The sequence below is a fragment of the Crinia signifera genome, chromosome 1 (assembly GCF_055691185.1).
Source record: "Crinia signifera chromosome 1, ASM5569118v1, whole genome shotgun sequence".
Lineage (NCBI taxonomy): Eukaryota > Metazoa > Chordata > Amphibia > Anura > Myobatrachidae > Crinia > Crinia signifera.
The window spans coordinates 428562274-428577501 of NC_139217.1; the positions used below are offsets into that span (position 1 = coordinate 428562274).

The window sequence follows — 15228 nt, forward strand, 5'->3', positions numbered from 1 at the left end:
TTGCTATTCATGGCTATGGGGATAGAGCGCGCATACAGTCACCCTACGGTCAGTAGCAGGCCAGACTCGAGCACCGAGCAGGTTAACGTTCAATTCCAATTGAAGGTTCAGAAGCAAGGATTAGCAGCAGTGATGTTGTAAGCGCAAGAAGAACTAGAATGCAGAAAATGCTACACTATGGTATTGTATAGCTAAACCACCAGGTCAGAGACATCATGTAGTGGGAGATAGAGAATTGTTATCTGGTATGGATCAAGTTAAACTGCACTTCAACAACGGGAAAAGACAACACAACAATGTTTTATGAAGATTAATAACTGTGCACAGATCGATCAATCAACAGTCTCTGCAAGCAAAGTACGATAGTTCCTGTACATAATAAATGTCACCTGGGTATTTATCTGAGGAATAATATTAAATAAAAACAAGAAAGGCTCTGAAAGGTAGATATAGCGAAGGGCCCAACACTTCCTATAAAGTTCTAGCATCTCGTGCCTGACTAATCAGGCCGCTGCTTGAAATGTGGCATGAATTCGGCCACCTTTTACCACAATATGTGGACATGTGGTCATATAAAAAAGTTCTGGCGCAAAGTTGTCAATTACATTAACTTTACATTACACATACAGGTGTCCATACATCCTTCCCCATTGCTGTTTGCCAATTTTGATGAATGGCAGATTGACAGCGGACATACACACATTGTCCCTTTTCTGACTCTTAGTCACAGCTGCAAAGAAATTGATTTTGAAATGCTGGATAGTGAGGACTCCATCGCTGGCTGAATTACTACATTTTCTAACAAAAACAATATCTTATGATAAATATGATGTTTCAATACACTCCACAGATTCCTCTAACTTTAGGCGTAGTTATGGTCCATTCGGAGATAGCGTCTCATCCCCATAAAGGACCTAATTGTTATACCTTTACATTTGAATAGAACAGAGTCAAATTTTAAAGATGGATTTTAAATTCTTCTTACTAACACAGGGTTTGAAAGACCCCCACCCCCTCCCCTCTTCACATTTTTTCCCTCTTTTACCCTATACCCTTTTAAATATATATTAAGTTACAGATGTTCCCAATGTGTTTGTTGGTTACTTGATCGATACTGATTATGTGATAGAGCAATATGTGATATTAAGTGTTAAATTGAGACCAACCCGGCCGTCATCTGCAAGAACTGGAAGATCACAGGGTATTGACACTATTGGATATATTTTTGCTGGGTTTTGGTCAACCTTATATATTTATGTATGTGTGTTCACATATGTATGCCCTTTGTATACATTGGAGACTTTTATACTGATTGAGCTGCCAATGTGGCATTGCAATTGTTATTTCCTTTTACATCTGTGATTTTGGAAAATTTTAATTTGAAAAAAAAAAAAAAGTTCTATTCACTTAAAGCAGGCACACGCAGCAATTTGGTTTACTTGATGTTAATATATATTATAACTAAAGGCTACACTTGTACTGTACCATCTCCCACCTCGGCTGTCTCCTTTGGAAAGCAGTCAAGAGCGGTCTCACTCAACCACAACCAACATGAGAACATGTGGATGGAAAGCAGGCGATGTCAAAGGTCGGTAGCCATTTAAGTGTGTTGACAGCCACTGAATAAATCCGTCCTATCAGCAGCTCTGTTTGAAATGTAGATCCTCCTACACCAAGCGGTCACCATGGATTAAAGAACAGTTGCAGAACTGGTTTCTTTGCGTCTTCCTGTACTACGGCCATGGAACCACCACAGTTCTTCTTTTGGTGTGGAAGGGAGATGATTAAAATATATAATTATTGTGTATTTTGTTCTATGGAGAGCCAGGGCCGAGAGTTTCACCAAGGACCACTTTTCCCTTCATACACTTACAGCATTGTCTCAGACCGACTACAAATCTTTCACCTCTTACAAACCGAAACACTCCAATTCTACATTTATAAACATCTCCAGCAACTTAATTAGCACATAATTGCCAACACAACGGCTTTTAATGTAGAGAGTCTCCTAATTGTTCAACCCCACTCTAATATTTAACTCTTTGTCCGCTTATGTCAAAAGCCTAATTATGGAGACAAAAGTAATTTTTTCTCTTTTTTGGTGAATAAAGTTTGAGTACCGATAATTAGTACATTAACAAACGAATAAGATGGAGCCACTTGGCTTCTAAAGAACAGAACCAGCATCTTAATACTGCAAAGCATCAATGTGCTTGGACGCTGTAATACCAAGAATACCATTTCTAAACTGTAAAAACCAAAAAGGTGATAAAACTTAAAGATAACACATGCTTTATACAGTGTAACACACAGTGTTATATATGTATTTGTCCCTGATTAATAACAGAGTTGCTCTCTTTATACAAATGTTGCTACTGGGGACGGAGCAATTCCATGTCCCATCTAAAAGGTGTGTACACACACGGTGCAATTTGGTTGCTGAGCGATTTTGGCTTAATATCGCTCAGCGACCAAATCTCTCAGTGCACCGTTTTTATTGGCATAATACATCTGCCCCTATGTAAGTTGACCACAGTGCTAAGCTTAAAATACCACTGTGGAAAATAATGATAATGTATAAAAAAAATCATAAGTAAATTAAGTAAAATTAAAGTGTGGTCAATTATTACATATTTAGTAATTAATAAAAAAATACAATTAATATTAAACAGTATAAAAAAAAAAAAGTCACACGACCATTGTTGCTAAATAAAATGATAAACGACTGAGGTTTCCCATTCTAGAGCTTTTTATATTATATGATATATGTTATTATAAGACATCTATAACTAGATGTGATAACTAGAGTAGTAGTTATAATTCTTTTTTAACATTTTTTTAGCAACAATGATTCTTATATATTTTTAGATTACATCTTTTGTTTTATCGATTGCCCATAAACCAATTTATTCCTCTGTTCACACCAAATAAGAAGCGTCTGTCTGTATTTATTGGTACACAGGCCTCTAACATGTGTTAAGGTGCCATATCCGGAGCATGCATGTTCTCCGTACTTTTTGTACTAGATTGCATCGCATCTAGTACAAAAATCATGTGATGAGCTACCGCAGCGTGGGATCAACACTGCACATAGTTTTTGTACTGTGCGACGTGACGTGCGTGCATTGCATCGCACGGGGAAAATGCTCTGTCTATGGGCACTGGGTATAGCTACTGTGATGTACCCAATGCTGCCAACAGAAGATCCAGGTACGTTATGCATCATACTGATACAGTGGAAGAGAAGGTAAAGGCAGACCTTGATGCTTTCCAATTTGTATTAAGTTTCCAATACATTTTATGATACAGAACCACGTTCTTTGTTTCAGGGAATATAGAAGCAATTGTATATTTAACTCCAAAAAGTTTTTATGAAATTTGGCTTGTTACAAAAAACACTCTACTCTGAATGATTATTACCTGTGTAATGATGTGAGCTGAGCTAATTTATTGTCGCTTTAGTAACCACAGCAACTAGCTGAAACAAAAGATAACTAGGAAAGTGGAGGTGACCGTGTAATTGCAGGTCATACAGGGTTAAATGTATAATGTAATAAGCACCTTTGCCGATGGAAATAAATACTAATTATTAAGAGTAAGGGAAAATGAAATTGCAGATAACTATGCACCTTTACACCTGAATTTTCTGACTTCTCTCTAGAGGACATAACTTTTCCACTGCAGCAAAAATTATGCCGTATACAGTTTTTATTTCATTAACATTTCATCTGCATTATTATTATATTTCTAAAAGTCCATCTAATGAAAAAAGTCAGTAAAGATCACATGTGGAATCAATACATTGGATATTAAGGAGTAAGTTTACTAAAGCTTCTAAAAATGAATTTTTAGAGGCTCTCATAAATTTACCTAGTCCCGTTCTTTCTCCTAGGCAAAAAAAAACCAAAACAACTATTTCACCGCTATTTTATTTACTTGTGGATGTTTTCACTTGTTTTTAGTAATTTTTCACTGATGTATTTTAGTCCTTTTTAGGGGGGGGGCGTAAAATGACAAAAAAAAAAATGGCAAAAAAATTTCACCTGAAAATTGGCGAATAACCACATGGGTTTGCCGATCCATGTGTTTTTAGTCCGTGCCAATTTTTTTTGCCTAGGCCAAAGATCAGCACTTCACTTGAGTAGGGCGAATCGAAATTCACTATAAAAATTTTTGAAAAGTGGTGCGAAAATTCGGCACCAATGGAATAACTCCCTAAGGTGACAGGTGCGGGCCAAATAAAAGATCCTCTATAGATGTTTTCTGATGTAAAGCAGAAAACACTTCCAGTGTAAATTCGTACAAACCAAAATCATTCCTATAGATTCTAATCAACTCCTCTGGCCATTAATAGCATAAACAAGTTCATTTTTAAATAGTTTTCAGTTCATATACTGAATACTCATGTAAAAGAACATACAGATGTTCCTCATCTTTAGAAAGGAAACATTCTAGGAATATAAAAATCTACATACGGTAATAAAACAGAAGCGGCTTAACACAGGACTTTTGGTTAACTGTTATGTTCCTCTGGTCAGCACAAGATGTGTTAATGAACTTCCACACATCCAAATAAAACTCTCACAATAAATGAAGGAAAGTCTACTTACAGTGATCTTGCTGAGAAGTTTCGCCATGTGTTTAATGATCTCACTATGCTGCGACGGCTGGGTTTGGAGCAGTTTTTTGATGACTACCACACTTTCGGCGACCACGACATCTGAAAGCAAAGGAGACACGAAACCAAGTTGAGATGCAACACAGAGCCAATGGGTTGAACATTGGGTTGACCCCATTTAGAGCGACATGCATTGGGTTGACCGTTGAAGGTTGACAGTGCTTAGGTCGACACCTGAAAAATGCCAACATGGCTAAGGTCAACAGGGTCGGAAAGGTCTCCACAAGTATTAATTCAACAATGGGAAGGTTGCCAGTCAAAATGTTGACATAAGTTCTTCACGGTTTTTGTCCCGAATGTCGTCATAGTCGACATGGGCACAGTCCAAGTGTACCGCTGCGCTTGCCATGCTTCGGGCACGGTGTCTCGCTGCACTTTGCACACTATTTTATTCTCCCACCATGCTGTAGTTGGTGGTAGGGTATGAAATACCGCCTGTCGGCACACGCCGGCTCAAAAAAACATGAAAAACTCCTGTCAATCTAATGACTGTCGATCTTTCCATTGTAATGCCCGTGTCGACCTTTCGTCCCAGACGACATTAGCCGTGTCGACCTAATTCAGGTGTCGACCATCCATGGTCGACCAAATGCATGTCGACATACGGTCAACCTAGTGACCAAATCCCCAATGTGATATGACGATATGACTGGAAACCACATTATTGAGAATCCAGGACACTATACAAGATATAAATAATTTCCCCAACTAAACAGTTCTCTATTTCACAAAATCTTTTTAACACGAGCTGGCGACATAAGAGCCAGGTGCTAGAATAAGAACAATTACTTGCAATTCTACATAAATGCTTATGAACGCCTGCATCATAGGGACAGAACACTGCTGTGTAGTATTAGCTATAATACATTACTGCATGGTAAATAGACATGAGATAAGACACTTATTAGTAACACACATGCAGGAACACAAACGTCACAACACGGGGGTACATGTGTATAACCATTTATGGGGTATTCAATCCCGGGTCCCGATTGTCGATCTGTCCTGACAGCTGTGACCCCGGCCTGTTTTTTGTTTTGCCCAACAGCGTGTCTGCGTAAACGGCCAAGGATTACTGAGGTTCGGCCGTGTTCATTATCGAAAAAACGGGCCTCACGGCTTTTAAAGTCAGGCCTGTTCTGTCGATCAGCCACTTCAATGCTGTCGGGCAAAACAGCATTGAATAGGCGCCCGCCACTATTTCCCCCGTCAAAAATAGTGGCGGGGATCGAATACCCCTCTTTAGTAGCGATAGGGAAACTTTTGAAACAAGTTCTTAGAAAAAAAAAAAAAAACAATCATCTTTGGTTATAAGGAATGAAGTTAATTACCTGAGGAAAATTTAACTTTTATTTCCTTCGTTTTTTTTTAAATCATCAATTCTCTAGCATACCAGTGATATTCATTATAGAAGTTGATGGTTCACTAAAAACATGGGTTACTTACTTTAATTGGGAACTACTGGCACAAATTGAGGACAAAATAGGTTCAAAATGAAAATCATATAGACCTACCAAACAAGTTTGAAATCAATAATGCCATAAACTAATTGAGTCCTGTAAACTCAAACCGCTATAAACTCGTGAGAGTAACCACTTATCTGGTTACTTCATAAGAGTGCATTTACAGCATCACACATCTATGGCAAGCATCACAGTGAATAGATAGCGTGTAATAGGATCAGAATGTATTTTTATGGTATTCTACTGTCACCTGGTGGAAGGGTAGAACATCCTGATACACCGATCCACAAACCAGTCTGTTTCATGCACAGCTATTTCTCTATTCCCAACAGATAGCATTCCTCAATCCTCAATATCTACGCACTCTGATGTGACACCCTAAGACCACTGTCACCCAAACAGGTTTATTAATAGCAGTACAGAACTAACTAGGACTAGAGGAAGCGTCTAACTGGAGAGAGATAAAATCAGTACTCCCAATGGACATTATTTGAGTTCATGCAGGATCACAGTAGCTGCAGAGGCCAATTGTTGCCAAGCCGGACCAATAGTATCTATGAGTGAATACTGAAAACCCCAAATAAGCACCTCTACATTACACCAGTGCAGAAGGGTTACAGAATGGCCACATATAGAATAGTGCATGTTGCGCACTGACTGATTTCAACATTGCAGTGACCATTTAGGCCAGGCCTGTCCAAACAGTGGCCCTCCAGCTGTTTTGAAACTACACATCCCAGCATGCCTTGCCATAGTTTTAGAATTCCCTAATAGCAAAACCATGGCAGGTCATGCTGGGACGTGTAGTTTCACAACAGCAGGAGGGCCACAGTTTGGACATTCCTGATTTAGGCTACACAACCTTTTTACATAGAATTCTGTATAATCACAAAAACAAAACACACTTTGTAACAAATAAAAACAATTTTCTTTTATCCATCTGTTGGATTAATGCAGAGAGATAGGGAGAGCAAAGCATCATTTCCCTACCAGCAGTGCCCTCTACAGGCAGCTTTAAAAAATGTTACAATTTACATATTGGGACAAGTCTACATATATGTGTTGCTTTCATGCAGTGTCCTTTACAATACACTATCGTCCTATAATTCAGTCTGCAATGGTGAGAACGAGCCTGTGAGAAAGAGTTCACATTCAAGGCATATTAAAAGAAAAAGGTTTGAAAAAGGCTAAGGGTTGTATTCAATCCGGAATTCCAACTGTCAGAACGTCTTGACAGTCGGAATCTTGGGCCGTTTTCGGTTTCGACAGTAACTTGACAGAGGAATTCAATGATCCGGCTGTACAGTGTCGGAAAGTCCGCAGATTGGTGAAAACGACCACAGACTGTCAAAAAATGCCCCATGAATTTCACAATCTGCACCCGTTTCCGACAAAACTTTTGGATCTGTTTGGTCAAAAAAACTGCCTTCAAAGCTGTTGGTAACAGCAGCAGAGAATAGGAGACTGGCGATATTTTAGCCGGCAAAAATAGAGCCAGGGATTGAATACCCTCCTAAATCAACCGCCTTACTACAGAGTATCCCTGACACATGTGAATCAATAGATGTCTTCATAAGAATTCACTAAAATAACCCCCCACCCCAGTAAAACTAAAGAAGAACAAAGCATAAAGACCAACTAAAAGATGTACTGCATAGATCACCTTTTAGGGCGGGGGGTTCTATACAATTAGTTACGTTTTTTCTCATAGGTGAACATCACAGAACTAATCCGATCTACGACTATTCAATTGCGGCAGTATTCGCCAATAAATATTCCCTTTTTTTTTTTTCCAGCAAAAAGGCACCGGTGAAAAATGCCTAATAAATGGCAAAAACGTGGATGAGTGGCTGTACCGTCAATCCAGGTGCTTTTCGCCAATTACAAATTTTTTTACCTACTTTTTTCCCATTCCCCTTAAAAAAAAAAAAAAAATTTAAGAAGTGCTTATTTTTGGCCTAGGTGAAAAATCAGACCTAATTAAATAGACCATTTAGTGCGCTTAGACAGGGATTTGCATTCGCTTGCCTTAACATATACTGAAACGACTCTTTGGATTCCATAACAAAACAAAGAAGTCTTAGTAAAGGGTACAGAAGCTACCCTGTGACCATTGCTCGGAATTCTCAGTACTATCCGGATGATACACAAAGAATCTTTTATACTGAGAACAGTTCATCTCAGTGCACTGACCCTTTACACTCCGCCATCACTTTATCATCGTACCTACAATTATATATAAGATACTGTAACTGCAAAGTCCAAATGTATGAATAGAAGGTGCCTGTAACCGGTATACGGCCGGTAGGTCAACACGTATGAGGTTCACATGCATTGGGTCACCTACTGAAAGTCGACACATGAAAAAGATTAACATGGTTGGAAAGTCAATACAAGCAGTAGGTCGACAATCGCTAGGTCGACATGGGTGGTTCACTCTTTTTTGTTGAGCCAAAATGTGTCGATAGGCGGTAATTCAGGTCCTACCATTCACTAGAGTGAGGAGGGAGAACAGAATAGTGTGCTGAGCGCAGCTAGGCACCGTGCCCGAAGCGTTACGAGCAGTGAGCCATGTGACGGGACGCGGTACACTTTGCTGGTGTCCATGTCGACATTCAGGAAAAAAAAAAGTGAAAACCCATGTCAACCATTTGACTGTCGACCTAATGCTTGTTTCGACTTTCCAACCATACCGACCTACAGATGGAGCCGGCGTTGTCTTTGCAGGGGATGGCGGCAGAATCGCCAGCCGCCATCCCCCGCCAGCCGCCATATGCTCTGCGAAAGGGGACTCGTGCACACGAGATGTATATTGGTCGACCCAATGATCCATAGCCCAGTAACCCATGCCCCTGTAAGCATTCTCTGCTCACTGCCCCGTTATTACTCAGATTGCTGTGAAACTGCCAATGGCCGAACATGTGTTTGTCCTATCTTGCAATGGGGTTCACCTGAGATCTTCATGTGTACATTAATGTGCGCCCAAATAATTAGCAGGAGCAGGGATCTTAGCTTTGCCGTCAACCTGTTTTATTAATACATTCTTAGCAAATACCTTTGCAGGGGAAACAGCATTTTTGGCTTTGTGATCATTCAATCTGCCGGTGTCCACTACTGTGAGCGTTGAGCTACTATGGCAACAAATAGCGTAACACTTCAGCCAGTAAAAATAAATAGGACATTTTAGAATGGGTCGAGAATTTACCGTTAAAGAGGAAACATTTCTAAAACCAAACCAATAAAACCCACATATTTACTAACAGTCTCTTAGAAACAGATGATTTTTTTTTTTTTAAATCTTAGTAAATGTGTATCACAGGAAATTGACATTGCGGTTATCGCTCTGGACAGGACAAAGCAAGAAAGCAGAGGGAATGTATCTGCTTATCATTTGAATCAGCAGGTGCTGCTTGTGCATCCTATTAATTATGCAAATAAGATGCTATTTTTAAAGGAAAAAGTCACAAAATAAGAGGTGCTGCTGAGTAACATGGAGCTCACACATTATATATAACGCGACTGGTATCGCATGGAGGATATATGTATGTGGACACATCTGTACAAGGCCATGTAAGATGATATTCTCCAGGTACATTATTTTATAGTGCTTTCTAGTAGCAGCTGTAAGGGAAATAAAAGCATAACTGAATGGTGGGCACGGCAATAGTGTACTCTACCAGGGCATCCAGCTTAGATTCAAGGGGCAGAGGGGACACGGGCAAGTAGTGGAGGATCCTGGTGTAGGCTCTATTATAATGCTAGTCCCCACCACACCAGAAAACCATTGTGAGACTTCATTAGAGAACCTACTGTTTTCCAGGTATTAAAGTAATAGTAACACATATACCTATATGAAACGTTTATGTGACGAGTCGTCAGTGGTCACAATGCTTGCAATATCAATCACACACATGCGGGCTTCCTACAGCTAAGAGATGCAGGTACACAAATCCCGGTAGCACTAAAGATTAAGGATGGGATACATACTGGTACCAGGTACTGCTGTCTCTGTATTAGAGGAACTACTCTTTCTACATAATCAATGGATGCAGTACAGCAGGGTACTTGTGTTACATCCATTATCTATCTGAGCCATAATGGGCCTTATTCAATGCGGCCAGCGAGGGGGTTAAACGGCCGGGATCGCCATATACAAGCGACCCTCGCTGATTAACCCCTGCGCCAGCCACTCACCCTATTCTACATTCTGGGGGAATCCTTACTGTCAGAGGACAGCGAGGATTCCCCCCAAACAGCAAGGCTCGCAACGAATGCAGGGAGCCGGCTTCATTTAGCCGCGAGCCTCGCTGTTTTGGTGGGCGCACGCGCCGTTTCCACAGCGCTATAAAAACCAAGCGAGGTGTAAACGGTGTGTGCAGGGGGTCAGTTGAATGCTGACCCTGCGAGCGGTCACAGCTCGCAAAAACCATTGAATATACACCTAGGAGACAAAACGGAAAAGCTAATCACAAGACATAAATCATAGTGGTCAGTCCAGTTAGGCACGAGTCTGTTTGCAGTGCAAATTACTGCACTTACAGCAAAATGGCTGACCCATTTAATCATTAATACCCCATCCCCATAGAACCAATTTTGGGAAAACCCCAAGAGAGATTTAATGTGACGTAAGTTATAAAAACAACTTCCAAAACCAAGAAAGCTACTTTATAAAGGAATGGCTGAAATAGACTCAATAAAAGAGGAAATCCCGGCTTTACAGAGTGGACTATTCTTTTAGAGGCATTTGCCTCAATGCTTCACAAAAACGGAACAAACTTTGATATGCGCAAAAACAACGACACAGAGAAACCAATTGGGATGTACGCCGTGCCACATGGGAACGTCTTGAGAAGGAAAAAGATGGATTATCTCACCGTCTCTGTTTGACAATAAGTATACAAGGCCATTAAGACACGTGTCAGTCACAGCAGATATGTTGGTCGCACATCTTCCTATGGCTTGGATTGTGACTGCAGCAAATTGTTTGTCTTGGCTTTTTACGTAGGTCTAAAAATAAACAGAATTATGCACGTTAGAGGAGGACTTTAAAATTGCATTACAGACTTGGGCAGCTCAGTGACAAGTGAATTCACATGGTAATGAAGTATCAATCTTCTTATTCATTCCCTTTTCTACAATTTCATTTAACAGAGGTGGAGTGTGCGAATCTGTAGCACCATTCTCCTCTCTGGGGATCTCCTGGCGGCTGAAATATTTACTTTTCCGCGTCCAATGCAGAGACCAGTATTGACAGAACCACAGTGGCTATTCCCAAACTCCAGTACTAGTGTGGGTTAAGTTTTACAATATAAAATCAGGACAATGGGAACAAACAATAAAAGGAGACAATTCTTCTCCCTGATACAGTGGTCTGTTCCGAGCAACACAAACTAAAGCATACAACAAGCAATTTCAGCAAACTGGTCTCCAAAACACCCACGGTGATTGAAAATAATGCCATCATAATTGATCAGATCGTTCTAGAATATGCCCTTGAAATGGGGTGGACAGATGTTGATGGCCAGGTTGTGTGCATCTTGTGACTACCAGGCTCCCATGTGATCCAGCTGCTTGCGATTGTCAGAGTTTGGACAAACTGCAGGATCAGCCTATGGGCCGGATTCTGGACAGGATGCAATGCCGATGTTTGTGCAGTTTATCAGAGTCACAATGCCCAGAGCATCATTAGAAATGGTGGATGCAATGGGGATTTGTCTGCAAAGTGAGTGGTCAGGTAGTGAGTGGTTCTAAGAGGTGGCAGGAGGGTGGGGGCTTGTCACACAGACATGCATGTCTGAGCCTGCATCATCATACACAGCTGAGGGCTGCGCAGAAGTCGGGTGGTATGTCTTTATTCACAAGTGGCAGATACAACTGCATAGATAGTAGTTCTGTATACTGTGACACACCAAGCTGGGAGGGTTCTGGTATAAATGATAGATTGACACTAGAATGTCAATAGGTCGACCACTTACGACCGTCACCTTTAAATGGTCGACATATTTAGGTCGACACAAGCAAAAGCTCGGTATAGACATGGTAGACACACGTTTTTTGCCGACATGTCGAAATATGTCGACATGGACACCGTATAAGTGTACCACATCCGCTCGCCAAGCTTCGGGCACGGTGCCTCCGTAAGCTCTGCACACTATTCTGTTCTCCATCCACGCCTTAGTGGTTGGTAAATAATGAAATTAAGTCTGTCTAAACCAAACAAAAATCATGAAAAACGTGTGTCGACATGTTCCGTGTCAACAATATTTATGTCAATATTTTGATGGTGTTGACTTCTTTCAATGTCGACCATTTGCAGGTGTCGACTACCTACCTTCATTAAAAACCCGATTTCCGCTCAGGAGGTGTCTTGATCATAGAAGGAAAAACTCCAAAAGAATAGCCCAGGGAGATCCAATGCATCATTTCCTGAATGTGCCTATCATAATGTGAACTATCTTTATATTTCACCAGTGTCCTCTTACAGAGACAATGGATTCTGTACATTGCCCATCAAACGCTCTCAGGACACAGCTGGGGACTAAAGTCCTATAATAGAGCTTCCTATTAGGCCTGAATCCCAACAAGACCTATTACCAGCAATAAGTAATAATCAGTACAGCGGGGCATGCTCTGATTTTATGCAGGGAGAGGTTATGGGAATTGCTAGTTTGGCAGACACTGAGAGCCTTTGTTCTCATTCATGAGATAGGAATCACTTGCTGCTAAATCACAAGATTTAAATATTGTAAAAGGACTGTGCGTGGCCAGAGGAGAGTCTCCCCCATTCACTGTGTGTGGCCGGAGGAGAGTCTACCCCATTCACTGTGCTTGGCCAGAGGAGGTTCTCCCCCATTCACTGCGCGTGGCCAGAGAAGAGTCTCCCCCATTCACTGCGCGTGGCAAGAGAGTCTCCCCCATTCGCTGTGCTTGGCCAGAGGAGAGTCTCTCCCATTCACTGTGCTTGGCCAGAGGAGAGTCTCTCCCATTCACTGTGCTTGGCCAGAGGAGAGTCTCTCCCATTCACTGTGCTTGGCCAGAGGAGAGTCTCCCCCATTCATTGTGCTTGGCCAGAAGAGAGTCTCCCCCATTCACTGTGTGTGTGGCCAGAGAGTCTCCCTCATTCGCTGTGCTTGGCCAGAGGAGAGTCTCCCCCATTCACTGTGTGTGGCCGGAGGAGAGTCTCCCCCATTCACTGTGCTTGGCCAGAGGAGAGTCTCCCCCATTCACTGTGCTTGGCCAGAGGAGAGTCTCCCCCATTCACTGTGTGTGTGGCCAGAGTCTCCCCCATTCGCTGTGCTTGGCCAGAGGAGAGTCTCATCTCATTTAGGTTTATGTTGTTAATTATATCTTAATAAAACTTTCTGTTATAATTGAGGAAACCTTGTGCGCCATTGGTCCTTATAACTATACACATCACACAGGACGGCAGAGGACATGCCTAGCAAGATTGTACAGACACCTGATAAAACATACAGACCTGGAATTCACGTAGTAAAGTGGAGACATTCGCTTCAGTTGCCAAATTTGTCAAAATTTCAAGCTACAAAAAAAAAAAAAAGCAACAAGTCATGGAGTAATGTATAACAATGACAGTCACATCTAGCAGGTGATCAGTTTACAATAGCATTGAAAATCAAATCTGTGATTTTTATTTTTATTTTTTTAAGTGGCACAGTCATGATAATGTGGCGTAAGCTGGCCATACATAAGATTTTTTTGTCAAATCTGGCTGGTTGGAACAAAAACCTGGTAATGGATGAGAGCTAATGACAGTTGACCATTTGCTTTGAAATGCTGGAAAACTGACAAAAACAGTCATTCATACATTACCAGGTTTTTGTTCCAACCTCTGTAGATGTATGGCCAGCTTTAATTTCCAAATGGAAAATTAGTGTGGGCAGGATCAGCAATATTGGTCTGCCTGGTAGAACCGCAATCTCCCCTTCCCTAACCTTCATACACAGCTACTCGGTGGGCCCAAGAAAAATGGCTGCAGCTAGAATTTCCCAGGGCTCCAATATTGGTAAAGAAAAGCTTTGTGTAATGTTAAAATTGAACCACAATGATACAAAGGCCTACACTCACACTAAGTCACCCCAGTTTTTGCAGAGTACAGTATTGGCGCTATATAAATACTTGCTCACTCTAAAAGCAAAGCATTCTCACACACAAAATCATCGCACTAAACTAATAGAAATGACTCGGGAAAATGGAAATGGTCTCAAATCTTTAGTGTTCGTTCTAGCACCCGCCATCTTTGAAAACCCATGCAGTTCCTCTTCCCTGCCTGGGGTGTCGCTGTCTGCTGTGGTGTTTCTAGCACAGGTCTGGTTTGCATTTCAGTGCTGATATACTGACCACACTGTGCTAGAAGCACTACAGCAGACAGCGACACCCCCAGGCAGGGAAAAGGAACTGCATGGGTTTTCAAACATGGCGAGTGCTACAATGAACACTAATCTTTACAGCTGTGACGCAAAAGGAAAACACAAGCTTGCTCTCACCTTTAGTGTCTTTATCATAGTCGGATCCGTTGATCGGACATAGAAACTCTTTAAAAATGGTTCAAACAGGCCCTAGAAAACAATGAGTAGAGAAACAAACAGGAGTTAGCCTTGGGCATGACTAGAGTGTTCACCCTCTATATTACAGTCATGAGATACATTACCTTCCTCTGTATAGACATTGTCGCTATGTTCTGAAGAACAATATATTGCACTTCCCTGAAACACAGAGGACAAGCCAATCAGAATTGAAACACTAGGATATAGAAATATTACAGATATATTTAAGGGTTGGCACCTCTAAGGCAATAAGCCTGTTACACTAAGGAGTGGAATTTAATTATGCCCCAAAAAAAAGCCAGGCGGAAACAGACAGGTTTTCCCCCAATTTTTCTGCCAGATGCATTTCAATTGAAGCCCATTTTGTGTTTCACCAAACAATGGACTCATTCTTGGGCAAAAACAAAAAATAGGATCTAGAATAAGTTCCCAGTCATATGTGTTTTTGTGATTGCGATCTTGAAACTGGGTCACGCTGTTTTTACGATTTCAGCGGGTGCCAGAAAAATATCCCCAATAGATC

At 41.1% G+C, this 15228-nt stretch overlaps 1 protein-coding gene across 3 annotated transcripts in view; it reads right to left on the reverse strand.

Annotated features, from left to right (window-relative positions):
• AP3B1 (adaptor related protein complex 3 subunit beta 1) overlaps positions 1 to 15228 on the reverse strand; it is a 224582-nt gene that overhangs the window by 131704 nt on the left and 77650 nt on the right. For all 3 annotated transcript variants that reach the window (XM_083152189.1, XM_083152198.1, XM_083152207.1), the window contains exons 10-14: positions 14810 to 14864; positions 14646 to 14717; positions 13619 to 13681; positions 11016 to 11148; positions 4611 to 4720 (exon numbers count right to left, since the gene is read on the reverse strand). In XM_083152189.1, coding sequence (XP_083008315.1) covers positions 4611 to 4720; positions 11016 to 11148; positions 13619 to 13681; positions 14646 to 14717; positions 14810 to 14864 — 433 coding nt within the window. The remainder of the gene's footprint in view (positions 1 to 4610; positions 4721 to 11015; positions 11149 to 13618; positions 13682 to 14645; positions 14718 to 14809; positions 14865 to 15228) is intronic.